Genomic DNA, 27938 nt, shown 5'->3' on the forward strand with positions numbered 1-27938 from the left:
ACCCTTTAATAAACACCATTGTCATAAAACAAAGAAAAACTTTGTCACATCAGCAATGATGTATGCTGCTTATATTTAAATGCTATGAGATTAAACTGAAATGGTTGAATGGTTGTGTGTGTGTGAGTGTGTTTGTGTGTGTGTGTGTGTGTGTGTGTGTGGGGTGGGGAAAGCCCTTAGAAAAAAAGAAGAAAAAAACAACACATGCATTATAAGCAAGACCCCTTCACATGACATGCGTAATTGCCGTTATATCCACAATAGTCACATAGGAACTTGTAAAGCTTCAAAGAAACACCTCTCAGCTGTTGATCATGCAAATAAAACAAAGGTGCAAATCCGACTTACCGAGCACCTTGATCGAGAACTATGAAGAGGATGAGCACAAACTTGATTGTCATTTTCCCATGCGCGGATCACCTCCGATCTCATAAATTGGTGGATGGAGATCCCGGCGTTGTGCTGCTGCTGCTGTGATAAAGTGAGTACAGTAGGTGTGTGACCATCAATCCGTGCTCTGAACTTCCTCATCCGCCCACACACTTTCTTCTGCGTGTCATCTGCGACCACACCGCGGTCTCCCCCCCTCCCTCCCCCCCTCCAAGCTCCACGCAGGGGTTCCTCCGGGACCCACCCGACGATCAATCAATGTGATCAGTCCAGCGGAGGGGAGTCGAATGGACGGGATCCAGCAGCGCCCTCCTTCCTCTCTAACGCCTGTGTGGGCAACAGTGGTTGGGTGACGCTGCTGCTGCTTCTGCTGCTGCTGCTGCTGCTGCTGCTGGTTTTGAACCTTAGGAGATGAGCATCTTGCATGACTCATAAACCAGACACAGGCTACACACAGTACCTGGACCACAATTGCATTATCCAGATTAAATGTGATTTTTTCCCCAGGCTGCGTCATGATCCAAAATTAATTATTTCATTACCTTTTTTTTTGCATATTCAAACATCTTTATCACTGAGGGTATGTTTCTGGAACAATTCTAAATAATTATGCAGTTCGTTGAGGGTTAAATGGTGCTGAAAACGGAAGGTAGATTACTGTCTTTTACCATAAAACAAACTCAACCCAGTATTCTGAATACTTTATCCCCAATTGGACAGTGTGCTGCACTACGCAGATCATAAAAAAATGAGCATAAAGTCATAGAAAAAAAACAGTAAGGTATCCGTTTCAGGGAACGTGTCCTTGATTTTTGTTTATGTTGATGTTTGCTGCTTTCCTGATGATGATCGCCACTAGAAGTTATATTTAGGCTTTACACACCCGTTAACGCGCCACAGAGTAACAGCAGGGCAGCCCAGTGTTTGGCCCACACACTTGTGAGGCTTTTGATGCAAACAACACACTGAGAGGCTTCGCTGCCCCCTGGTGGCTCAAGATGCAAAAGAAAGATCTGGCAGGAGTGTTAGAGTCTCACTGCAGTGCTGCAACCAGCAAACCTCTTAAACAACACTGACACCTGACCTCCATAAATAACTGAGAATTTCTGATTATTTAAACTGATGCAAGCAATGGCAAACATGCTCAGATTATTTACTTAAATAAAAGCAGCAGGACAACAATGTAAAGATACTCCATTACAAGTACAAGTCAATCATTTAAGCATTTTTCTTAAGTAAAGGTGCGAAATTATAATCAAATAAATGCATTTAAAATTAAAGGTATTTGTTCTGCAGGAAGTATTAATAATACTATGAATTGGTTGAATTAGTTTGTTATATATTGTTTAAGAAGTGGAAGTATTTTATCTATAAAAAGCTGGTCACTCGTTGCTCATCAAACACAGTGATGGAAATAACCGTGGCTTTAGATAATGACACGAGGGATCGACAGCACTATAACTGGAGAAGAATAGTTTTTTTGTGTGTCTTGTTTTAGATGAAGTAATGACAGGTGAGTAGTTAGATAAACAGATTATTCCCAGATGTGTGATGAACGGAATTGGAGCGCACAGACATTATATGCTTCAAAGTATTTTCTTAAAGCAGTGAACGTCAGCAGAGAGTCGCCTGAAATGGATCCACCAAAGAACTGCAGTCAGATTCCAGCTTTAACTTTATTTAACAAAGCCACACATCAGCTATAAAATGGATTCTAAAATGCAGCTGTGCCCTGTATTTAATAATGAATGCCATATGTGTTAATCCTTTTTATTTGATCATTTTAAGTATAATACATAAAACAAATACATAAAACAAAAATGTATAACACAAATACTTTATTAAGCCCAGCTATAGCTACGATTGACTTGAAAATTTAAGCAAAGGTCTCAGTTTAATGTTAACTCCAAAAAAAAGTGTTTCTTTTTAAAATTGATGCTCAAAAGCAAAAAAAACTTCATGCGTGTGTAATGTCCATCTGTTACCTTCCAGGGAGAAACAACTGTTGCAATCTTTGCCCTGCATAAGTCTGTTTAAGAAGAGCGCTGCATGTGCATTACATTCACCAGTTGACAGACCCACGTTCATAACTTTAGTCTGCGTCACTGCCCATGAGCTAGCTTTGGATAAAGGACATATGATCAATCCTAAGTTTGTCCCGAACACGCACCAGACACAGCTGTCCAGACACTAAGGAAAGAATAACAAGCATTTGTCATCGGCACGGGCAGTTGGGGCTTAATTTGGAGTGAAGCGCTTTGCTGTAAGGGGCCCCCCTGAATGGGGGAAAGCAACTTAAGCAGAACTAAATCCCTTTTCTAACAGATGTATGGCAGATGAGTCTGTCACAGTAGCTGAAGGAAGGAGGGAGGGAGGGGTGTGCAATCGTTTCTTTGCTGGCAATAGAGAAGAGAGGGGTGGTCAAATGGATGGTTGGATGGATGAATGGATAGATAGGGGCACTCATTTCTTGAATGGCAAGAAAGATGGATGTATGGACAGAAGTCAACCAGTGGTCTATTTATGAAAATAATGTTAAGGTTTTTAAACTATAAAAGGGAAAACTTCAGCTTTTTGTCAGTGGGCCCAAATGTTTTGCTTGAGGGGCCAGATTCGGCTCATGGGGCAACATTTCCAAGACTACTTAGGCATAGCGGTGATTTGAGCTAAATTCTAAGGTCAGCATGATAATGCTAATATTATGGTAAGCAGGTATTATATTCACCATAGCATGTTAGCAGGCTAATATTTGTTGCTTAATGAAACTACAGCTAAGGCTGATGGGAATATTTGATGGGTATATTTGATTGCAGCAGTTTAACTCCAAACTTTGTGATAGACTCAGCTACTGCAGGCGGAATCAGAAACAATAGGGCCAATTAGCTTCTTGATAATGTGTATAAGCAGCAGAGTCAGAAACAATTGAGGAGTGGAGGAATATATACAGAGGTTGTTACCGGGGAAAGGATGTCTGATCTGTAAATGTTGACTTGCTGCCATGGCAACCCCAGACAGACAGATGTATAGATTGCCTTTCAACTGCATTTCATTTTATTTCCTTTTACACTGCTGTTGCGCTTTGACAAGCACTAAAATGAAGCTTCGCTGATAGACACCCACCGAACATTTGACAGATAGCAACACCTTAGAAACACATAAAATGTAGATTCAGCATCCACTCAAACCAGCAAAAAAACGCTACAGGAAATTATGGCAAATAAATTCATCATAAAAGCGCTTTAAGATGAATTTTAAGATGACATTGTAACAATTTGTGCTGTAGATCCAAATTTCACAAGCAAAGCAGGTACAGTAGCTGATGTCGTCTTTATTTACATGGATTTTCACCAAGCCATTGTGTCAATGACAATGCTCCCATCTGCACTGGTTTAAATCCATGAGATTAAAGAAACAGTGACTCTTCTGCTGGGAGCATGGGTCCTTTTGTTCCTGAGTTTGTCTCACCATAGTCCAACAAGACACGCATTCTGTGCTATGGTGGGCTCCAGTCTAAATGCCACAAAGTGTGCTCATTGCTTCCAGTATGATTAAGTCACTGTAGAAATAGATCAACACAAATTCAAAGATCAAATGCCAAGTTTGATCAGATGTAAGCTCCTCTACAAGCAACAGTAACAAAGAAAATCTTACACATGTTCACATACACATTAAGAAAGATATCAGATGAAAACATCTGCAGAAATTGAAAGTCAACATCAGACGTGAGAATCTCAACACTGTCTTTTTTGTGTCAAACCAAAGTTGAAAATTTAAAGTTTATTTACATGATTCCTTTATGGGACTCCGCCTAATTTCCCCAAATCTTTGTAGCTTAAAATGCCCGATCACACCATAATTATTCAAATTCATTCAGGAAAGACAAAATAGAAGAACAGCCATTGTTACTGACAAGCGTAAGCATGTCCCGGCTGGCTAGCATGTCAGCAGATAGTTCCCCAGCATATTCCACTAAGCCACAGGCATTTACAGGAAGTTGGCTGTTCATCTCTCCCGTGGGGAATTTCTGTCTATTAATGCTGACGTAAAAATTAGCAATTCCTCTGATACAGTTATAGTACTAGAAAGCAGAAGAATATTATGATAATGATACTTCATTGGTTGTTTTACTTTGTCTTACTTTTCCCCCCATAGGGAGGTCAGAATGTCCCCAGTGAAATGTCCCTGGTACTGTTGCATTCTTCCAGAAGGCAAACATTTCCCGCTGTAGGTAACGGAGATTGGTCAGTCAGGGGTTCTTCAGTTTGAGAATACTCCTAATTAACACAGAATCCATGGCAAATTAAGTTGTGAAGACTCCGGCTGGTTTACACAGCTATCTGAAGTCGGTCTGTTGGTTTGATCTAAGCCATATTCAAAGGTAATCTTTGTCAGACCAGCCCCTGGATCTGGTAAGGTTGTGAGGCTTTGCCCATGGATACATCAACAAGATGGATGCACGCCTAAATAAGGGTTAGCTAAGGTCATCTCACTGAGTGACAGTCTCCAAACTCTGCTGATCAGTATGTCACACACTCTGCGTTTTGAGCACTGGTCTTTCAACTGTGTATATATTAATTTTATAGCTGAGTGACCAGGCCTAAATATTCAGCTAAAGCACATATATATAATCCTAAATTTGTCCTGAACACACCATCCACAGCTGTCTAGTCACCCAGTGTAAGCTGCTCTAGAAGACGGCATTTTTTCATTTAAAAACTCTGAATAATCTTCCGAATACATTTTATTTTCACCCGCAGGTAGCATTTGTTTTTTTCCCCCCATCATTTTCCGCTGAGACTCGGGCTGACAATGCTTTTGGGAAACCAGGCCTGCAGCAAAAGCCTTTGAACCTTAAAGTAAAAATTTACAAAGAGACACACAAAACACCCACTGCAATAGGAAAAGTTTTTTTTAAAGAGACATAAAACTAAATTATTAATGCACTTGCAGAATCAATCTTAAGAGGTGTTTCTTCCACAATGTGGAATTAAGTACATTTTTAAAATAAATATTCCAAATTGAAATGCATGTTACATTGCAGTTTTCTTTCCATAGCATAAGCTCAGTTACCCACAGTTTAAGCAGTGATTGACATATACATGGTCGGTATTCTAGACAAAGAGGAGTCCATGGTTTCTTTTTGAGAAGAGCGTCATGCAAACGGCAGCAGAATAGATGAGAGAGAAGCAAAGCACCCGCTCTCTCGTTGAACTAGTCTTAGAAGCAGTTTCTTTGTGATTGAGCAGTTTTTTAGGCCATGAAAAACAGGAAAGGGATTCTGTTGCAGCCTTACATTCATCCAAAGTGCTTCAATTAGATAGTGGAGTATAGTTAGTTTTTGTTCTTACAGCCCGGATATGTGTTTTTTATTTTCTTTCTGTCAAGGGCACAGATTTTACAACAACCCCTTTTCCTTCCAGTCCACCCACTCCCAAACTTAACCCCTTACACAAACTGTCTGTCTCAGAAAAAGGGAGGGAAAAAAAAGAGTAAGATTATGTGGACGTCACCACTCCTTCCACCAGCGGTACTCTGTTAAGGTACGTGGCCCAGTAGACGAGGTTGAAGGTTCCAAAGAGGACAGGAAACACTATCCGAGACATCTTGTCAATCTTGCTGACACTGTTGTAGGTTTTCTTGGGGTCCACCATCTTGGTCTCTGAGGCTCGGAGCTGCACCGACGTTGTGTTGGAGATCGTGGAGATGGACACGTCCTTGGTGAGGTTGGGGGTGTAGTTGACGCCCGCCGAGCAAACGTTGTTAGGCTTTTTGGACAGCACCATGGGGTCTCGTTTCTACAGCGGGACAGATGACATTAAGCAGTGAATTAGTTTGAAGCCCTGCTCTGCTATTACCAGTGTTGGATAATCAATGTGTTTCATTCTGTCTGGAATGATTAGTGATTTTACAGAAGGGAAACATTTCTGGCAAAACACTCTGGTAAAACGCGGGGGTGCTGTGTAATTGAATTTCACTCAGGCAGCAGTCTGATTTTTATTTATTTATGATGATTATATGCAGGTATATTTTTGAGTGATGCTGCTAGCAGACACATGGCAGTTTCCCTGGGCATGGTAATAACAAAGCAAATTATATCATAATCAATGTTGTGATATTTATATCCTGATGACTCATGATTCAGTATATGTGGTCCAGTGCAAAACCATTTTCATAGTTTTTTTGTGTACAATTCACACAAAACTTACTTTAACTTACTTGCAAAAACATGTATTTGCTCTCTTGCTCTCCTGTAACAGATTCATACCAGTCTCACATGTGTGCACTTACTACATAAATAGAATAAAAGCTATCTTATCTCAACATAAAGACTGGAAAGAAGGTAAAACAGCTAGTCTTGCTCTGTCCAAAAGTTTAAAAAAATCTGCACCCCTACTGTTAATTAATGAGCTTTAGAAGAGTGGCTAAGTTTAAAAAAAAAAAAAAAAAAAACTTTGGACAAAGCCTGGCTAGCTGTTTTTCCACTGCATCCAGTATTCATGCTAAGCTAAGCTAATGGTCTCCCTAGGTGCTGGTAGGTGTGTTTCTTATCTTTTACCTTGGCACTGAGCCAGACTAGCCGTTTCCCCCAATAGATGGTAGATCAGACCCCCTGAACGAGTCCTCAAACAAATCTGGCATACTACGTCACTGTCAACACTTAACTGAGTAGCTAGCTAATGTTAGCCATGGGGGGTTTACACTTTAAAAAGTTTTTTTAACTAACCGTCTATTTAACGCCTGCGCAGTACACCTGTGTTGTTGTTCTGCGGGTATTATCTAGCATCAACAGGCTCTTGCTACATATTTAGCTTTCCGCCCTGAGAGTGGTATTAATCTTCTCATCTAATTCTGCAGTAATTAACATCAGCATTAGTGTATTTTTAAAGGACCATATTAATAAATTGAGATACAAAGTTTTGGGGATTTCCTGTGTTTTTTGGGAGGGGGGGGGTAAAAGAGACTAAAACAGAGGGTTTCAGACAAAGGTAAATAAAGGTATATTCAATAAGACTGTATTTATAAAAAAAATGTGTTTTAACATTAAAGCATATAACATGTTCAAGTAGAAACACAAAATACAAATATGAAAATTAGCATAATATGTGACCTTCAAAAGGACGTAGCATGGCACAGAGACCCCCAGTTAAAATGATGGTGTGATCAATGATCAATGTATTGTTTTTTAAGGTGTTTTGCACCTAAACATGTATTGCAGTGTCCCCAAGCTGTACCTTAGGGGGCTGTGCTTCCAGAGCCTTCTTGCCATCCCAGGCCCAGCTCCTCTTGGTGAAGTAGTTCACCGTGGCGAACTCGATGAGGGCAGAAAAGACGAAAGCGTAGCAGACGGCAATGAACCAATCCATAGCTGTGGCGTAGGCCACTTTAGGGAGTGAGTTCCTTGCGCTGATGCTGAGGGTGGTCATGGTCAGCACAGTGGTCACCCCTGGGTGCAAACAAAGGCCGTGACAAGTTTAAATTGAGTTTTTACAGGCCGTCTGGAAACGAGTAACAGTCTCCCCTCACTCAAGAAATGTGGGCGATTTAATAACTCTTAACTGCCAGCTACTGCTGTTATTATTCTCCCTTGTGTGAATGTGCATGACAGGAATATTACCAAGACAAACAAAATGTTACAAAGTTAATGAGTCAATAAGCGGCTTCACTCACCAAAGACAGTCCTTGCAGGAACGGATTCTCTGTTTAGCCAAAATGACACCTGGGACAGGATTACAGTCATGAAACATGGCATATATGTCTGGATGACAAAATATCCAATCTTCCTCTTCAGGTAGAAGTGGGCCATCATCACTGTATACTGTCCTGAGGGGGAAAAAAATGATATACAGTTAAATAGGGACACACAAGGAGTGGTTACAGTCCAGTAGATGTCTCTTAATGATAGCAATATCTGCTTTAAGCTGAATCAAGGCAGGGGAAACATTGTTTGCACATATGTGATTTGACCTACTTACAGCACAACAGGTGTTGGGTTACCATCTAGGACAGCATAATCATTATTGGATGAATTACTTTATATGACCACAAACTTGACAGCTTGAAAAGTGGTCATTAAATATTCTCTTCATCTCCCCCAATTAATGTAGCTCTCCTCTTTCCAGGGCAATTTCGTGCAAACTGCAGAATGGAAAGCTGCAGCGGTGGAACAGTTAATAAAAATGAATCGGGGATAAAGAGAACGACAAAATGAACCTGACTTTAATACCATTATTAAACTGAATAATGGGAGCAAGCAGCGTTAATTATTGTGAGGACATAGGCGATAGATTGTCATGCTGTTAATGTCTGGGATTCGACAAAAGGGTGATGGCAGTTGGAGGTAAATCCAGAGAAAGTGTATCGAGAGTGGAGAGAAAAAGAGAGGGAACACAATATTCAGCTAAACAAGAGAAGATTGCATTTAAGGCTTTAAAAAAATCCTCTGCAGCAGTTTGTGTCTGCAGGCGCTGGTAAACTATCAAAAACCCAATGACTATATTCCACACACTAGGGCACATGTAGACAGGCTCACTTCCTCTTACAGTACACACACACACACACACACACACACACACACACACACACACACACACACACACACACACACACACACACACAGAGTAATACATGAGGCTTTCTCCAGGCAAAATCGGATTTTTGAACCTCCCTAATCCCTGGTTACAATCTGCACCCTGCCATCAGTGAGAGAAAGAGAGGGGGTGTGGAAAAGGAGGGGAGGTGGGGGGGAGGCTTCCTGTCCTGGGATATCACAGAGCTCTAAGCCCCGCCCAGTCCGCCCTGCCAATTCAGCCACCGACACGCACACATACACACTCTGAAACACACATGAAGCATGATTTTAAACTGCTGACAGACAACCACACAAACACAGACACACACTTAAGCACACAGTCTAGGGAGAGGGACACTCGCTGCTGCTAATCACTGGTGGGATGGAGGGGGGCTGACCGTGTGGAAATTTTCTATCTTTTTTAGTTGTTTTTTTTCTCATTTTACAGCTGCTTGTGGAATATTCATCAAACGCTCCTGATGGGATTGGCTGGCGTGCGAAAGGGGAAGAGGAAGTAGTCCAGAAAATGCACAGTGGGGATCCCAGCATCAACTGACAGCAGCCTGAAAGTGAAGTACACTTGTTTATTTTGCAGGCACTCAGTGCTGACAGCAGCTGTATACAACAGTTATCAACATCACTGCCACGGCCATGCCTCGTTTAGGAGATCCACAACACCGTTAGTTCTTACTGCGACCCCATCACCTGGGCCCTCGCACGCCCTCATGACTCCAGGCCGTCTGGCTCACAGCTACCCCGTCAACTTCTACTGCTGTCGGAAACATTGAGGCACATCCAGGAGCTGCCAACCTGGGACACCCCAGGGTCACCTTTGCCCTTGATGCATGGATCCCGACAGGACTGGGGGCAGAGGAATGAGGAGGAACATGTTCCTATGGTGGATCTTAATGCTTTTCTCCCAAGGATTTGTATTTCGCAACGTCCAAGGGGAACTTCCTTTTATCTCTGGGAACAATGCTGCCATGCTGGTCAACTGGTGAGTAGGAAAATTACGTTTTGTTTTCCTCGCTCATTTGCCTTCTGGGTGAACAAATAGGCCCAAACTAGTAATTATCCTCTGGCCATGAGCTAAAACATTCCATATGCTATAGTACGTCTAATCTACTTTTAGAGTCTGATGTTATATTTGGAAGGATATTGCTGTCTAAGATGGTAGAAGTCACATCCTTTAAGATGTCTTTAAAGAAAAACTTAAGGGCTAATCTCCTTCTTCATGTCCTCAAATGAGAGTTCAATCTAAGATTAGATGTGGTAATTAAAGGCTCACAACATCACGTCCATGCAATATTTTGAGCTGTGGACCTCCATGTGTGAGGTTTCAGGATCTATGCTCATTATCAACCAATAATAAAAGAAAAGTTTGGTATTGATGCAACGCAGCCAGAGCCAGTGGAGGAACTGCAACTGCTCAGAGGAACAACACAAGAAAGGCCAGACAATCATTCATTGACTGCTGTTTTAAATTTTGATGTAACTTCATAACCTTGTCTATGCCCAATGAAGCAGCATGTGGCTGTCAGAGTTATTTTAATCAAGCGAGGGAACAATAGTTAACTCCAGGTGAATATTATCAGAGCAAAGATAAATCTATCACAGCAAATGCAAGTTTTTTGGGGGGAATGTATTGGCTTTTAAAATACAATTTGGATATCTTTTGATAATTAGAATAAAAGACGGCGGTTTGATGGTTTTGGGGTGAACAAATAATGTCAAGTAAGCTGTCGGACAAATAAATCCATACAAAACGATGATGTATTTCTAAACAAAAAGATGAAATGGCATTTTTTTTAAAGTCCTCCTTTTTTATGTCATCCTCTGTAATGTTGTTAATGCCTGGTCTTGATCACAGATACGAGAAGACAGGAATAGTTGTCTATAAATGATGTCACAGGAGGCCAGAAACGATGCTGGAAATGTGGCTGAATTTGACGTTAAAAACTGACAATGAAACATGGCTAGCTTAGATCCATGATAAAGAGGTTGGTAAGGCCTTAAGGATATACTCAAAGCAATTGGGTGAACACTTAACGTATACACAAGTTGGTTTTATAAGCTCATTTCAGTTTTTTATTTTTAGATATACATTTGCCAGCCAGATATTTAGCCTGTCCGCCAACCTTTTATCCACTGCTGTACCCAACTTGCAAACTGGTTTACATGCCAACCGATCACCCATCCAGCCAGGGAACTAGCAAATCTGCCCTCCAGCCAGGCAGCAATGCAGTCTCCAAACCAAAGAACCTTTAACTCTTTGCTTAAAAGCAACCGCAAGGTTTCACTTGTAGCGCGCAAATAAAAAACACTGGGGAAATCCACACTTTTAATAATGATTCTACTAGAAACTGGAGGGAAGTGTATTACAGATCCATTTTACATAAGAGTATTAAGCAGATGCCTTTCAAAGCACCCCCCACCCCCCGCCCTTGCGTCAGAGCGAGTTCAATCCCAAACAGACACACCGATTTTTTTCCCTATCTTTGTGAGGAACTACTTCCATTCTGCTAAACTTCAAAATGACAAGCCTTCAACCATGCCTCATAAAATCAACCTTATTTAATGTTTCACCTTATTTGCCCTAAACCTTAACCATAGCTCATATACAACCTACAGTCAAATGTAGCAAGTCATTATGGTCTCACTATGTAGTTTTCTTTTACCATTATGGTGAGGACATTTGGTGCTCATGAGGGTAAATGTACAAGAGCACATACAGACAACACCCAGATACACTCAGCGACAGCCAACCAACCAATCCCTCACTGATCTGTGATGTCATCTTCTTATGCAAAAGCTGATGGGTGGTTGGATGGGGGGATTAACCCGAGACCTCAGGTCTCTCTCTAGCTTGATGTGTTTGTGTGGGCGTATGTGTGTATGTGTGTGTGTGTGTGTGTGTGTGTGTGTGTGTGCATGCATGGGCTCATGGGGGGATAAGTGTTGTTTGACAGGGCTGTCCGGGCCTGTAGACAGCTGGTTGTGTGAGGGATAGGCTACTCTCCTCCGCTAGCCTCCACTCATTGACTCTGATCTCCTGATAATGTTTCCCACATTTACTCTCTGCCTCACACGCCCATCTCTCTCTCTCTCTCTTCAAATGTAGAATTAGTTACATCACATTATTTGATATTATCTTATAGTGCATTGCATATGGTATGAATTCACTCATGAAAAAGGTGCAAAAGATTCTTTTGGAAAATGAGATGTGATCCCAATACTTAAAATAAAATTATGTAGTCCATTTTCTTTAAATGGTTAAAGAGTAAGGGTATATTCTTTATTTTTCTTGATGTCAAAAAACCCCATAAAAGGCCCAAAACAACCATGCCATTAGCTTCTCATAACAATCTGTACTTTTCTCCCTTGTCTATCAACCTAACACCCAACTCTCTGGTAAAAGTGTAGAACAAAAAACAGACTCACAAAGTCACAAATATAGAGTTGCTCAGTTTCATGTTCAATAAAGGAGTTGTAAAAAGTAAGTTCCTAATACAGCTCGGCACTCAAGTAATCATGTAGTATCAAACACACACACCTCTGCTTGTGTGTATGTTCTCTGTGCTGGAAGTTAACCCGATGAGGTGATACTGGTTGAGTCTGGAGCCGTCTTCTGCCACCACCACAGGCTTAGCCTCTCCCTCAGTCCAAGTGTAGACCACCTCTGACACCGGATAGGCATCTGAGAGAGAGAAAAAGAAAGATGACTTCAAATTAGCTTGTGACTTTACAATATAACTTATTCTTTTTTTTTTATTATATGAGCCTCAAAAATGCAAGTTAAACTACTAAGTAACATATCCCAGTTAGTTTCAATCCGGCCATTGTTCATGTTATGTGTAACCACACATGTGCTTGTGTGTATTTGAGTGCTAATGCAGTCTTTCTAGCACTTTTTGATTAGACCACCGGCTTAAAGCCAAAAACAGAATTTTGCTGTGTGTGTGGGTGGATAGTTGAAACACACTTCTGGGTCAGAGGTGATCTCCCTTGTCGGCAGGAACCAGACTGAGTCAGATTAACCATAATGTGTTGCATCACACTTGTGATGAAAAACAGAGCTCAAACTCCGAAGCCTCTCCTGCTATTTCATTTACTCATGTTGAATCCTGTACAAACTCTAGTAAGAGCTATATACTGAAGGAGCAAAAAAGAATTGTAACTTGCTGCATGATGCAGGATTTTAGATCTGGAATATTTGTTTATTACAGGACAAGCCAAAACTACATTAAAATATTCTACTGTTTACAACTTATTGTACTGATTGCCACAAACACTAATGAAAGCCTTACGTAGATTGGCCTCTTGTAATCGGGTCGTTTATTTCTGTCCAGTGGATAACATCTTTACCTGAGTATTTCCATTCTCGGTGCTCACTTGGCAGCTGCATACTGCTGTACAATATATGTAGTGTTTAAATTTAGGCACTCCAAGGCCAAAGGCCAGGGCCTTAATTGTAGGGTAGTTAGATTGCAATAAGGGATTATTGGTGAATTTCATTATGCAGAGGAAGAGCTAAAGGCTTTGGCAGGCAAAACGGTGCACCTGTGCCAACATTTCAACAGTTCACGCTTAATGCTTTGCTGCTCCCGTCTTGTGTGCGAGGCATGGGGAGCCGCAACTCAGCCAAACTCATCACTCACTATACAGAAGCTGTACACACTCTGAGTGAAGCTGCCTGAAATATGAATGGAGATAAATGCAGGCGGATTTCACAAACCCAAATGTGTTTTTTTTTGACGAACACAAGTTGTCAGGAACCACCACAGGGTTGCTCCCTCATCCGATTTGTGTATGTATTGAGAGCTGGACGATCAAATGTGAGAACAAAAACTGAATACTGATGTGCTAAAATAGAAACATCACATCTCAACAAAATGGTGGCTTAACATTGTCTTACAAATTCAAGGCAACTAAAATTATTTTCTCTGTTAAGGTTAAAGTTGAAAACGATAATTAAATATATCTTTTGAAACGTTAAAATGGAAACACCGTGTTTAAATATATTAACGAGTAGGTCAGCTGACGTAACAGCCTAATGGTAGAACAGATACTGTTTCCACTACACTGCAGAAGCAATCCTGTTTGTTGTGTTTGCAAACAACTCATGAAGCCGCCGAGCTAGCGCACATTTGAGCTGGTAAAATCAACAATCATCAGTGAGAAAGAAAGAATTCTGAGTGATAAATCCGACACTGTATCACTGTAGACCCCATACTGTACGTAGCAAGCAAGAATGGAAAACTTGCACAGGCGTAGCAGCAGCAACTTATGAGGTGAGGTTAAGAACATAGTCAGTTAATCTCAGAACTGCAAAAGCTCACTTGTCGGGAAAGCACAAAACTAAAGGTTCTTGGGAACCAACGCTCTCATTAAAGGCAGTCTGGAGAAAGTCAACTTCATCTGCAGGTAGAAGATAAATGCAGAGCTTGTACATTCTACAGTAATGTAGTAAAGTAAAGAATCAAACAAGAATCTGGGCCATGGTTTGGCTTTAGAACAGGTCCGGCCCTCTATTTGACCCTCTAAGTCCTAATTAATTCAACTGGTGGCTGGAACTTCTTTCTGCTGTTCACATTTATTAATACAAGTAATTCCGACATTCGTATCTAAGAATATGAAAGGTTCCAATCAATCATAAAAGGATTTATATGTTCAGTGAGCTCATTGTGGGTTGAAGGCAAGATAAGCTGAGAGATAACTCATGAGAGCATCTTTTATTGTTTCCCCTCTGCTTACTAACAGCCTCACAACATCATCTGCATCTTTATGCACTCATTCGGGGAACAAGCATTTTCTAAACATCCGCCTCGCCTTAAACACCAGCTTTGCAAAGTTCCACATGACAAGTCTTTTTTTGTCTAAGAGCTGTTGATTATGATAATCGTGGTAATTTCAGAGAACGTTGTTTTCTTTAGCAGCTAGCTTTTTTCTACCCGTATGAGTTGGCTTCAACCTGTGGTCTTTTACTGAGGCAAATTTTATGTGTCTGTCACCAGTTGTTTTCCAGACAGTTCCTCACAGAGGTTTAAAGCTTTTTTGTCTGATGCAACACTTCCAATGCTCACTGCAAACACCAATGTTTCTATTGGTTCTACGTGCAACTCCCACAGATGCATGGTAAAAGAAAAATGTGCCATTTGGTTTGTTTTAAGGAAAAGGATTGCATCCTGAACCAAATGCTACACATTACTGTGCTTGTGCTGTACTCTGCATACCATAGAGCATTTCTCCTAACCTTATGTGGGTTGGAGGCCAGCAGGTAAATTAAGACACAGGTACAGTACTGTAGGCTAGGATAAGGGATTAGTTGCCCTTACTTGAACCAACTTAAGAGCATGTCCCCATGCTTTTATTGCACAACATATATCACTACTCAGTGGCCTTAAGGAACCTTTTAGTCCCTTCCCAAATAGTTCCTGGGAATAAAGAGTCTTTGGGTGGATCCCTGGCTTCTGTCAACAATTGGGGGATACAAAGAGCTATGGAAGACGGGTTTATAAATGCGCACTTAAAGGCTTATATGGCCATCATAAATATGGCCCAGGACAGAGTATGTAACTCTGCCTTACAACGGCAAAATGCCATTACTACATGTTTGGTCAAAATGTTGGTAAGAACGGAATCTGAATGTGGCTAATCCTTTTCATTTTGTTATTCCCCACAACTAGATCACAGCAGTGGAAAAAATGCCAGCTAAAGGTAGCTAACATTAGCTTAGCAGAGTGACAGTAACTGCACATCTCACCTTCCTTGTGGAATTTATGCAATTTGATGAGGTTGATATGTAATTAAGAAACCTTTAAATCACATTTAATACATATTACTTTGAAAGTGTATAAATACTTTTGTTATAAATATTAATAGTAGATAGACAGCAGACACAGAGATACATCTAATTATTTGTTTAAACAAGTTAAAATGGACGGGAACATTGAAAATAAAAAAAACATGAAAACATTGTAAGCTTTTCAAATGTTTTGCTGGCCAGCCTGAAACCCCCCCCATTAATCTTCTAACGTTCTGTAGTTATGGCTGTCTGTCTTTGTAGATGGCTTTATTTCATTCAGTTTTAACATGAGGGATTACTTTTTGACCATTTTTTATCGCATCGGATGTGGTCTCCTTTTACCCCGCAGTGATGCACAATAGGAAACAGCTGATACTGTCAAAATTCTGCATAGTGTTGTCATGGATTCCTGGACTAAAACAATGTCTGTGTCAGGCAATTCAGCCATTTGGTTTATTTTAAGGAAAAGGGATTGCAGTCTTTATTATTTGTATTTCTTATCACAGATTTCATCACCTTAAGTAATGAAAGTGGAGGAGTGGCAAGTTTTCCGCTGTGTGATGCGGAGGTTAAGTATACGGCGGGATGTCGCCTCAGGACAAAGGCTCAAGCAAGAGATAGTCAGGTCAGCCCAACATGTCATCGTTTGTCAACGGAAGGACATTATCCCTACGACGACACTTCGCCCTTTGAACAGGCAGTGTTGCCATCAACACATTATTCCTATTATACACTTACACCTCCCACCTGCAGGTCATCGCTCTGAGGCAATTAGATTAGAGTTTGCCATTGGAAGACACAACAGCTCTTCCTCATTGTAATTGGTTTGAAGTCACATGTGCTTCCCTTCCATAGTGAGTGTGTGGGGGTGGACTGCGTCTTGCAGAAATCTGGTGATACAGTAAGAGCCTCATCCTTTTAGCTGAAGAGGCTCCTAAGGTGTGGCATTTGGCCAGACCGGTCTTTAAATACCAGCAGCTCAGGTTTCTATGTGTCCTCACTGGTAGGGCAACCACAAAAGCCGTCCTCTTAAGAAGGCACTGAGGAGAACCCTTCCGATCATTGGCCTAATTAAGTGTTGGGGAACAAGCACTAATCTTCTCTTTCTACACTCCAATGTTTCGTAATAGTACTATACATATATATCTATCTATATATATCTATATATATATTTATAAAAGGTGCTGAAATCAGCATTATCAGAGGTCCACACTTGACTATTTGCCAGGAACATATGTGGGTAAAACCCCTTTGCAATGCCTTTCAATTGACTTAAATTGACTGTGAGTGATACAGAACAAATGTGATTTGACCTAGGTGAGTTTATTAAACTCTTTGGTAGGTCTACCCTGAGAAGAATCCTGTTCAGTTAACGTCTTTGCTTAGGGATGTATGTTGATCCCAGTCAGTGTGCGTGTATACCTTCCTGAACTCACTATTAATGGTATGACCCGTGTCGTCATAGCATGGCTGACAATAGCAAACTTATTATCCTATGATGCACATTATGCAGTTTAGTTTGCTGACTGTGCTAAACTTTTGCTACTGTTACAATAGCTTAGCATTTTAGCTAAGTGCTTTAAAAGTGAACTTGCCAATATAAGGCTGGGAAAGCAAAGTCAGCAATCTCCAGTAGATAATGACCTATTTTTTTAACTGCAGCGACATTCTATCAAAACGCCAAAATGATTACTTATTGTTCCCTACAATTTATTGATATTGTCTTGTATTATACTGGGTTACTTATTACTGATTATCACCATTGTACATCACAATAGCTGGGATTAAAATATAGTGGAGAACAAGATAAATATAAAGGAAACATTCAGAGAAAGGATTTTACTCACAGCTGCCAAACTTGAGAGGGCAGGCATGTGCATCCATGGGGAAATCCTCCAGCTGCATGGGGCATTCTGCTGATATGGTCAGTCTAAAGCATAAAAAAACATACATTATACCCATTCACCATGTATCATAGTCTTTACTTTAGCAGTAACAACTAGGCTCTGTGCAATTACTGGAACTGCTACAATTGCTGGAAATAACAAGGTACCAAAGACAATTAAAAGGAATGTCGCAGCTTCACTATCTTTGCAAAAACAACCATTAAGCAATCTATAAAAGGACATAAACTAAGAAGAGAGAGAGAGAGAGAGAGAGAGAGAGAGTGCAGTTTCATGCATGACACTTGCAAGTGCAGTATTTCTCTTACACTGGTATTACAGTGGCAATACTACCACCTGGTGGTCACAGTGTTTTTAATCTCCAATGAAGAAAAAAAACTTTTCAAAATGACCCTTCGTGGCAACCTCTCGTGCCAGACATGTTTTATTTTGTTAAAATATGAATATTATACACAATCTTAATGGACACCATTTGAGTCGCTATGGACTTGAGGTGAATCCATCTCCTGCTTCATTTTGATGTATTCAATTTCTCTTTCACACACAGTGCATAGATTTTTTAATCTATCTGGTATCTTTTCTGCCAGCCATTCACTACATGTTATCATTTTTAGCGGCCGGGATGGTACCTCTCCATCCACCTCTCACTGTCCTTAACAAACAACCGCAAGATTAACTGAATCAAGCATACAAATCAAGCATAGACACATCGTAATTCTTCTTTCTTTCTTTTTTTAGCTATCTGCCCTAGATTGAATTAAGTCTCCTGGTATTCTAGCTCAATGCATAATGATAAAGAATAATAAAGAGATATAATGATGGGGATTCACTGAACTTCATAGGCTGGATGAAGGGAAATTCAGTGCTGAGGAAACCAGTGCCCAAAACATATGTTTTCTGCATGGAAACATTTCTCCAGCATTTAGTTTTTGGCTTTAACAATTTAGCATATGAGCAACCTCAACATTAGCTACGGAATAAGCTAATTGGTTTTATTTTTCCTTCACTGATGTATAATCAGTGCCAGTGCTACCAGTCCTCTTGGGTTGTGTTTTTTTTATGCTCCAAAACCTCCGGCATGGACTGTATGTATCTACCACAGGAGGTTTCCCCAATTACATCATTAAACTAAGCAAAGCATAACAAAGTGGGATTTGAAGCCACCTCTGGTCCCTTCAGAGTTGACTGTTTTGGAGCTTAGCTTGCTTTCTAAATCAGTGTCGGATTATACAATAGCATTATTGTGCCAAAAAAGGGTTGTGTGTGCAGGAGAGGAAAGAGTGTCTTTGGGATGAATAAATAAATGAGAACATGGCTGTCGGCTATTATCCATGTCCTAATTATTCATGTGGCCTTGCCCCATTAGCAGGGATGCCTGTAAAGATAGGCTGTTTTAATTTAGGGTGTGAAAAGTGCCAGAAAATCAGCCCCTTTAAAGTCAGAATCCATGCATAACTTTGCAGTTGTAATTTAAATATCGGGCGTAAAATAGCCGCTTAGAATTAGGATTCTGTTCAGCCAGCATGGACTGAGTAGAAAGCAGTACATCACAGAGAGGTAGCACCCCAGGAACAGACCAGCACACGCACCTTCACACCTGTGGGAAATCTAAACTTTCCAAGACGCCTGACCTTGCAGAAAGGTCAAGAACTTGGACGACAGGACAAAAGCAAAAAGGCTGAGTTTTGAGTCCAGGAGCTGTGTCCTGTATTAACCAATGAGCCACCATGCTGCGCCATCTGTCTTTTCACACTAACAAGCACATTTTTAACAATTTCCTAACTTGTATCACATACAGTCTCATGGGAAATGGGGTTATATCATATATTCAAGGCGTAAAGAAAAAAAATGTGTTTTAATATTAAACTCTTGAAGTGTTAAAACATGAGAATGAGTGTCACTCTTTATGGTAGCATGTTCAAAGGACTACATAGAAGGCCACAAGTCTAAAGGCAACACACGGAGCACGAATGAGAATGGCAACTCAACTGTACCTAATGATAATGATGTGTAAAGCATTCACTCCCTGGCAATAAAAAGGTCTGGAATCCAGCTATAATGGGCCGCCATCAAGCTCCATGCACATTAAGCTGAAAAGGGACATTTCATACATCATCCACAAAGACAAATGCATAGAAATTTGCTCCATCAAACCAACCGCTCCTCCTCAGAGTAATGCTTTTATAAATGAAATTTGTTTTGTTGTTGGGGGGGCGGACATGACTATGTCTGTGCCTCTGCTTACTAGCATGGATTGTACAAGAGTTGGACGTATTGGTGTAATTCAGAGTGTCTGGGTAAATCCTATGGGGAGGGGCTTTAACTCCATTTAATGGATGCTATAAGGTGAACCTTTATTGTTATTGCACAGAGACTGCCACAACTGAATAATTTTGCACACAAACTACCAGACAAGTTCTTGTATTTAATTTTTTTTTGTAAATATTTTCATCTGGAAATCACCTTCAGCTTAATGCTTTAAAAGCGCTATATAAATGAAAGTATTATTATTATTATATGCTATGAATTAAACAGTTCTAAGTTCTAACAACACCCATAAGTGTTACTGTTTACTGTAGGTGGATTGTTATATTTGTGTAATACAATTTAAAAATCTTTAAATAATCCATTTTGCCTTATTCTAAAGATAAAGTGAAAATTTGACATGTAATGCAAACAGGCATATATAGAAACAAAAAAGCTGTTGTAGAGTTAGCTGTAACCTGCAAGTACCCAGATGGCCTGTGTGTATGTGTGTGTTAGTGTGTGTTAATGCAGGAAATAAAATCAACGCTGCCAGTGGTTAAGCTCCGCTGGTAATGACAAGCCCAGTGCCGTAACAATTAGACGATTAAAAGCAACCTACTGCTGCTTTATTTCAACTGGGGCGAGGAAATGCGATGCTGTTTTTAGATTATGGAGGCACAAGTTCTCTCTCGTATGCACACTCATGTATACATTTTTTTGCATTGAGACATAAATACATGTATGCATAGATTTCCATAGAATGACGCATATGGAAATGAACGTGCACACATTTACACAATCCCTCACTTGCTAAGCCTCCAGCTCAAAGTTGAGCGCCACTATAACATTGACATCCGCAGTGTGTGTTCATGTGTACGTTGGATGCATGTGACAAAGAGGGGACTATAAATATGCACTTCTCATGTATATATGTAAGGGTCGTTGCATATGGATAAGCTGTCTTCCATCCAGCATTATTCTCCCTGTGGGTGGAACAGGGATCAGATAGAGTGCTCTCATCCGTGATACAGTCACTATTAAGTCCTGCAGCTACAGTAACTCCTGAGGATAAGCTCAGAATTATTCTAATTCTATGGTGCAAAGGTCAGCGTGAGTCCTGGTGGTTACACTACTGTTCCACCAAACAAAAACAGTTATTTGTACATCGGAGAGTCACTTTAAATTTCAATTTCCTAATTAAGTTGTAAATACTGACGGTTTAGTTAAGCGAGATCACCATCTGGTAACTGGCCTGTTTCTGTCTCTCTTTTTTTTTCTAATTTACCCCTACATCACTGCCAAAAACTATAGGTCACAACGAGGCTGCTTTTCATAATGGATGATCTCCCTCTGCAGTTTTTCTCAAAGCTCAATTTAAAGAGACATTTCACTCATTTGCATTCATATTTCATCATGTCACATATATGTCTCCATATGAATTTAAAAACAACAGTAAAAGAATAAGAAGAAACACAAGGATTTTAAGTAGGGATGCAACTAACCATTATTTTCATTGTTGAATAAATCTGTTGATTATTTTTCTCAATGAATGGATTAGTTGTTTGGTCTATAAAATGTCAAAAATTGTGAAAATGGCACTCTTTTTAAAAGCTTAAGACGATGTCCTCAGATGTCTTGTTTTGTCCACAACTATAAGATATTCAGTTTACTGTCACAGACAAGTGAAGAAACTAGAAAATATTCCCATTTAAGAAGCTGAAATCAGAGACTTTTACCTATTTTCCATAAAAGGAATAACTCAAACCAAAACAGGTGGCGATTAATTTAATAGTTGGCAACTAAACAATAAAGAGATTTATATTTGAATAGATTTTATTTAAAGTAATCCTTGCAATATCTACTATTGACTTTACTCTTGCTGTACTGCAGACTTGTCCAAACGCCTCCAATTGGCCACTGGGTGGCACTGTTCTCCTACAGTGTGAGACACGTTGAGGGTTTCTGTAACTATTTTTTTCTTTGAGTTCAAAGCTGTATTGTGTATTATGTTAACCTTGCTAGTTGTTTTTTTTCAGATACATTTCTATGGTCTCTTAAAAGCCTTCCCTTCACTAACCTAACCTCTTATAAAAGCGGCAGGGCACTTGATTTAAGATTTCAGAGACATATTGGCATAGAAACACTGCACCTTTAACCGCAGGACTTTTCAGATGAGTGTACTTCTCTATGGTTGGCAACATATCTGAAAGGAATTAAATCCCTGGTTGCAACAAGTACCACCAACCTTGAACAAGAAATTGGCTTCTAGTTAATCATAGCTGTGTTTTTTTAAATGGTGGAAGGAAAAAGACTACATGTGTTCAAGCGTGTGTGTTAGAACCTACCTCATAGTGTAAAGCAAACTGCCGTCGTCCTTCAGCCTCAGCAGCTTGTTAGGCGTCGTCATGTTATGAGCAATAGACTTCTTGCCATTAAGAAAGAAGGTGTCGGGGGTCCAGATGTTGCTGGCCAGCAGGTTGTTCAACGGCAGCATCTCCATGGGCCCTTTGAAGCACAGCCGCTCGTCTTTCCAGCTCTGACGGAAGAAGACGTCTATGGTGTATTCCTAAAGGAAGAGCAAAAGAGAAGTTTTAGAGAGTTCTGCTAGAAAAAGACAAGAAATATGAGCCGCACTGCACACTGCTCTCATGTTGACCAATCTGTCTGCTCTCTGATCACTTTATCTTAAAATATACTGAAGGGATGGCAAAAGAAAAAGGAACTTCCTCTGGATGAAGCATCTATTTCACTCTCAAGTTTCAGAGCATCATTTCATCTGGTGTGTGTTTACCCAAAACAAGATTTTCAAATTACATAAAGTCTTAGTTTTTGTTGCTGCACCATTTCCTTCTCTAATGGAACTTTTGGGCCATTTTCGGAAGTTACAAGTAAGTACATGAAGACAGAAAAGCTCATTTAACTTGCTAATTTGCAGTCAATTGTCAATCAGTACCCTATGTTCCATTATTACGCCCACTATGACAGTAGCTCCTCCTTTATGCCTATATGATTTTGCAGATATGGTAAATCATATTGCGGTTTGGAAATCCATCAAAGGTTTGCTTGTGTGTGAAATATCATCCCACTTCAAGCTAAAAAAAACTACAACAAATGAAAGAGAAACAAATAGATTATTTATCCATCCTTAGAATAATGGTGCTGTTAGCAGGCTGACACATAGGCTTTTATGGACTGCAAAACTCTTCAAGTCTCTTGCCACATTTCATTTATCAATCATGCGCCCTTGTCAATACCTTTTTTCAAGTAAATTATAGGAAATTGGCAACTGCTGTGTTAAAGTGTGCCAGGGATATGCCAGGGTGTAATAGAGGATTTAATGAAAGAGGAAATGTAATGCTATTCAAGTGAAACCTTTTAGTCTATAAGAAAATAGATTAATAAAGGAATGACTCATTTGGAACGAGTTGGAATGGACCAGCCACATTGTACTAAATCTCAAATGTTAAAGTCATCCACATTAATTTCGTCTTATTAGGAAGAAACCAAAGAACCAATCTTCAAAGACACAACTAGGACATGAGTGTACTTCCAGCAAACAGCATGAGCAGTGGTACCAGTCTCATGAAATGTAAATATATGTTTCCATCTAAAAATATCAACAGTAGCCTGGGTGGGCTTTGGAGACATGTGTGTGTGTGTGTGTGTGTGTGTGTGTGTGTGTGTGTGTTCAGCCAGTCTCTCTCTGTGTATCTGTGGTGTTTGCTTCAGATCAACTCACCATCTCCGTGTCAGACACCGGGCCAAAGCTGGTGACAAAAATATTCGTCTGGATCTCTGTGACATTTTCTGTTGAGAGAGCACAGGTGAGAATTTAACAGAATTTTAATTGGACCTTCGTACGACAGACATTGGCGTTTATCGGCTCTCTGCAAGTCAATGTCTTTCGATGATAGGTGGGACATCTTCCCTGACCACAGTCACATAAAATGAATGAATTTTAACTGCCCAGTGTCTGCAACTAACGATACAGTGTAAATAAGAGTGAAAATGTCCACTGTGATGTAATCAAATGTCTTTTTACCTGACCATGACAAAAACCCAAAGACATTCAATTTACAGTAATATGGAAGAAGAAAATATCAGCTAAATTTAAGCTGGAATCAGAGAATGTTTCAGTTTTTTGCTTAAAAAAATGACTTCAATAAGACAATGGGGGAAATGGGTGGCTTATAACTAAAGGGCATGCAAATGGTCTAATTTAGAGATAAAAATAACATATCGAGCAAGAAAATCAGTATTGACATTAAAAAAGCTGTATCAGTTGAATGGCAGCTACCGAATAAAGCCATGCTTTCTCTTTATTCATGTGAGTCCACACATTTCCATAATTTTCTTTCACAATGCATTTCTTTCTGAATAGGAGGTGAAAAAGGTAGCACATTATTTCTGTCATTTGTACCAGCAAAGCCAACAAATTCTCCCTTCTGCATATAAATTTGTTGCCGGCGAGCCGGGATTGGTCGTGCTGTGGAGAGCAGCTTGTTGAATGCTGAATGAAGGCCTGAATGTTTTTCTGGTATGTATTTATAGGCCCTCTTGTCAAGGGTAGCAACCGTTACCAGGATGTTAGAGCAGCCTTTCGCCATGACACATCAGTCATTTGGCATTAAAAGGCCTAGTTTCTTCATCTTATGGGACAAGTACTGTATGCAGATGGGAAACAAATCAGGACCAATATGATGAGGACAAAAAGATTGCTGGTTGGGAAATCAGTGGAAGAAACGCCAGGCTAAAGTGCCAGGCTATTAGAGAACGTGGAGGTAGGGATGGCAAAAATGAAAAATGAAAAGCTTTTATTTCAGTGGGCCCTTAGAAAAAGAAATCTCCTTCTTTGAATGGCAATTTGTCGGCTCTCAAGGTTATCTCCTGTTGCCAGGGTAAAGAGCTTGGATAAACCACAGCACAATGAAGACTGTGTTGATGATGGCCTGATTGATTTACTCCCCCTACCATACAAGAAAATGATTGGATGCGTTCATGATCCTGGCCACGGTTCAGAAGGAAACACATCATCTGACAACACGTGTTTGCGTTCACTTCAGTTGACACGGGAGCAAAATGCCACATCTGCTCGCACAGTTTCTACCCTTGTATCTGCCTGTCTCACAGCCTTTTCCCATAAATTAGAGAATGGAATGGCCGTGGGAAACGGGGCCTCCCATAGCAGAGTCCAGGTAATCTGGTTGGGTTAGCATGCTGGGAGGTCGGCTGTGGCATTATGGTATTTTAATAAGGGCTGCAACTAACAAATAATGTCATTGTCAATTAATCCGTTGTTTAGATGTTCGGCCTATAAATTGTCAGAAAAAATAATAAAAAATGTTGTTTTGTGTTACCCAAAGCCCAATATGCCGTCCTCAAATTGTCTTGTTTTGTCCACAACTCAAAGAAATTCAGTTTACCGTCATCTAAGTGGGAAGAAACTTGAAAATATTCAGATTTAAGAAGCTGGAATCAGACTTACATACTTTTCTTACTTAAAAAATGACTGATTAATCTTTGCAGCTCTTATTAGAATGCAAGATTACTGAGTTTAAAAAGGGGTCTGACTGATGCTGAAGTAAGATCCACAGCAAACCTCCTAGCCCCGGCCGGAGCCTGTTGTCATAACCGTCGAGGAGCCCGTCCAGGATCCTGGTGAACACTGTGCTGTTGTCGTTGGCGGCCGCCTCCTTCTGAGCCTCTGAGGAGGACAGGCAGAGACTAGGAGAGGAGACAAGGGCACCAGAGTAAAAAGACTGAGGAGAAACAACATCCTGGCGTAGGTTTAACTGCAGGACATCAAACATGAAACAGTTATTGGGATTAATTAGCTCGCCACATTAAGGACAGGTTTGTAGTGATTCATTATTGAACATAAGTACTGCTTACAACTACCAGTAGAGATAATTAAGGCTTTGACATGTGATCCAAATATAAACAAATGAGTTCTGCAGCTAAATATGGCGAGAAGCGAGACATTTTGTCTCGAGGGTGAGCACATTCTGTGAAGCAAGAAAATGAGGAAAATTACACTTTAAATTTACATTTCATAAAGAACATTGTGTTCATACACTGGAATTACCAGGGAGAGACACAGAAGAAGGTTACAAGCTGGCTTTGCACATGCAATCTAAAAGCCATTGATCTACTCTTATGAGAGTGGACTATTCCGGTGATTTACTAACAGCTTTGCCCCAAAGATCTTTTTCGCTTTTCTTGAGTGCAGGACCGCCACTTAAGCAATGATGGAGCAGAGTGTAGAGAGTCGGATATGCGATCAAGACAAGAAGGAAGAGCTTGCAGGAATCAACCAAACACTGTATATGTGTATAGATGAACATTTGTGAGTGTAATTTACAGATTGAGCCATTAGTGATTGCAAACTGAAAATTAAACTGGATTAAAACATTTTGCCTCTATAAAAAGCACCAATTATTTAATTGACTAGCATTCCACTTAGTTTGTCTGAGTTTACCTATTTTGGCATCCACACAGGAGCAGGAGGGAGAGGACGAACCTCGTCATGACTGACATTCTACTCACACGTCTACTGTTCAGACTTGTAACTAGAAGAGACAGAGAAAAGAACAACATTGAATCAGAAAATCACCAAATACCATCGCAACTGCACTAAATATGATGAATTAAAAGGTCTAGCAATCCTAATAAGGCACCCCAACTCACAGGGGCAGACCATCACAGGAATCCCTAAATCAAGCTGCCACCGGGACAATGTCTGCTCAGTGAGGCTGTAACTGTTCAACATGCAAAACATCTACCTCACAAACTTTACAGATCCTATAAAGGCTAGGATATGATACGTGTTGATCTGTGTGGTGTGATCCCTGTCATATAAACCTTTAACTGCGTTTCAATCCAGCGCATTACAATACATATGCCCCCCCCCCCCTCCCCATTCATTTCCTCCACCATCACCTTTTCCCACTCTCTCTATCACCAAAAAACATGAATCTCACTCCTATCCCCCTATGTCAGCTGTGTGTAATTCTAAAAAGCCAGAAGGTAAAAAAAGGGGGCTACCTGTATTTAGATCCATCACCACCATGTTTTTGGGGGCTTCTTCCCCCCAAACAGCGACTGGAAGCTTGGGGTCTCCGTCGGCAGTGTTGAATGTGGGCGATCACGGGTTCAATCACCTAATCCGCGTGCTTGTCGGTTGTCTCCCCTCCTTCTTCTCCACCATGGGTTGCTTCTCCACACTCTCTCTCTCTCTCTCTCTCTCTTTCTGTCAGCTGTTCCTCATCAGGCGGTGTTGTAGTAGTCTGTCTGGTCTTCTCCTCCTACAGGCTACAGCGCCTTCCTTCCTTGATGCCTGCTGCACCAGATGTGTTGCAGCAGCGGCGGCAGCATCACACGGGCTGTCTCCTCGGTCCTACCCGCCAGCCTCGAAGCAGACTGGCTTCACTCCGCATTTTTTCGTCGGTTTCGCGACACCGCCTACCGCCGGTCCGAGAGCATGAAGTGCTGCAACAGAGGCTAATGATTTTATATTAGGTGCTGCCCATTGGTGGTTTGGGAGGAGGCGCGCGCCACTGGCAGTGAAACTGGGGGCTGTGTGTGTGTGTTAAGTTCAGCTCTCTATTGTAACAATTCCTTTTAAGATAACTCTTTCAACCACTTAGCCTTTAACTTCAGCGATGCTGTTTCACACACCCAGTACTTCGTACTATTCTCACTATTTCACCCATTGATGGAATACCTACAGTATAACCAACTTTTTTAGTTAGAATTCTCTGCTAGCTTGCTATCTAGTTTTTTTTTCCTTCCCTTATTTCTAGTTCCTTTAATTAGCTGAGCTACTTACCAACCTGCACACTGCAGGAGTGACCCAGGGGTACAAGCGACCCTGTTTGGGGAGAGTTGGCATGTCATACAAAAAATAAAACCTGAGCCTAGATAGATTTAGGCTAACACAAAACAACTGTGAGATCTGATACAAGAAAGCAGCACTGTTGAAGCCCGTGAGGAGTTTTTTTAAATTTATTTTTTATTTAAACAT

At 40.6% G+C, this 27938-nt stretch overlaps 3 protein-coding genes across 5 annotated transcripts in view; 1 reads left to right on the plus strand and 2 right to left on the minus strand.

Annotated features, from left to right (window-relative positions):
* Positions 1 to 401, minus strand: part of LOC117939593 (gamma-aminobutyric acid receptor subunit gamma-3-like) — an 83392-nt gene extending 82991 nt beyond the window's left edge. The window contains exon 1 of the mRNA XM_034865035.1: positions 349 to 401. Coding sequence (XP_034720926.1) covers positions 349 to 401 — 53 coding nt within the window. The remainder of the gene's footprint in view (positions 1 to 348) is intronic.
* Positions 402 to 5086: 4685 nt separating this feature from the next.
* LOC117939218 (gamma-aminobutyric acid receptor subunit alpha-5-like) lies at positions 5087 to 27121 on the minus strand. Its single transcript, XM_034864324.1, has 10 exons — positions 26960 to 27121; positions 26394 to 26484; positions 25515 to 25639; positions 23655 to 23722; positions 22261 to 22481; positions 17612 to 17694; positions 12513 to 12656; positions 8059 to 8211; positions 7623 to 7834; positions 5087 to 6185 (listed from the first exon to the last, which is right to left on the minus strand). The coding sequence occupies exons 1-10, from the start codon at positions 26982 to 26984 to the stop codon at positions 5886 to 5888; spliced, it is 1422 nt and encodes a 473-aa protein (XP_034720215.1). The 5' UTR covers positions 26985 to 27121; the 3' UTR covers positions 5087 to 5885.
* Positions 6094 to 27938, plus strand: part of LOC117939217 (gamma-aminobutyric acid receptor subunit beta-3-like) — a 58644-nt gene continuing 36799 nt past the window's right edge. The window contains exons 1-2 of one of the 3 annotated variants that reach the window (XM_034864319.1): positions 6094 to 6108; positions 9408 to 9956. In XM_034864319.1, the coding sequence (XP_034720210.1) occupies positions 9805 to 9956 (152 nt within the window). In that variant the 5' untranslated portion in view covers positions 6094 to 6108; positions 9408 to 9804. Of the gene's footprint in view, positions 6109 to 9209; positions 9957 to 27938 lie in introns of those variants that run through there. The other 2 variants (XM_034864320.1, XM_034864321.1) reach the window with 2 other exon arrangements.

The sequence above is a fragment of the Etheostoma cragini genome, chromosome 24 (assembly GCF_013103735.1).
Source record: "Etheostoma cragini isolate CJK2018 chromosome 24, CSU_Ecrag_1.0, whole genome shotgun sequence".
Taxonomy (NCBI): domain Eukaryota; kingdom Metazoa; phylum Chordata; class Actinopteri; order Perciformes; family Percidae; genus Etheostoma; species Etheostoma cragini.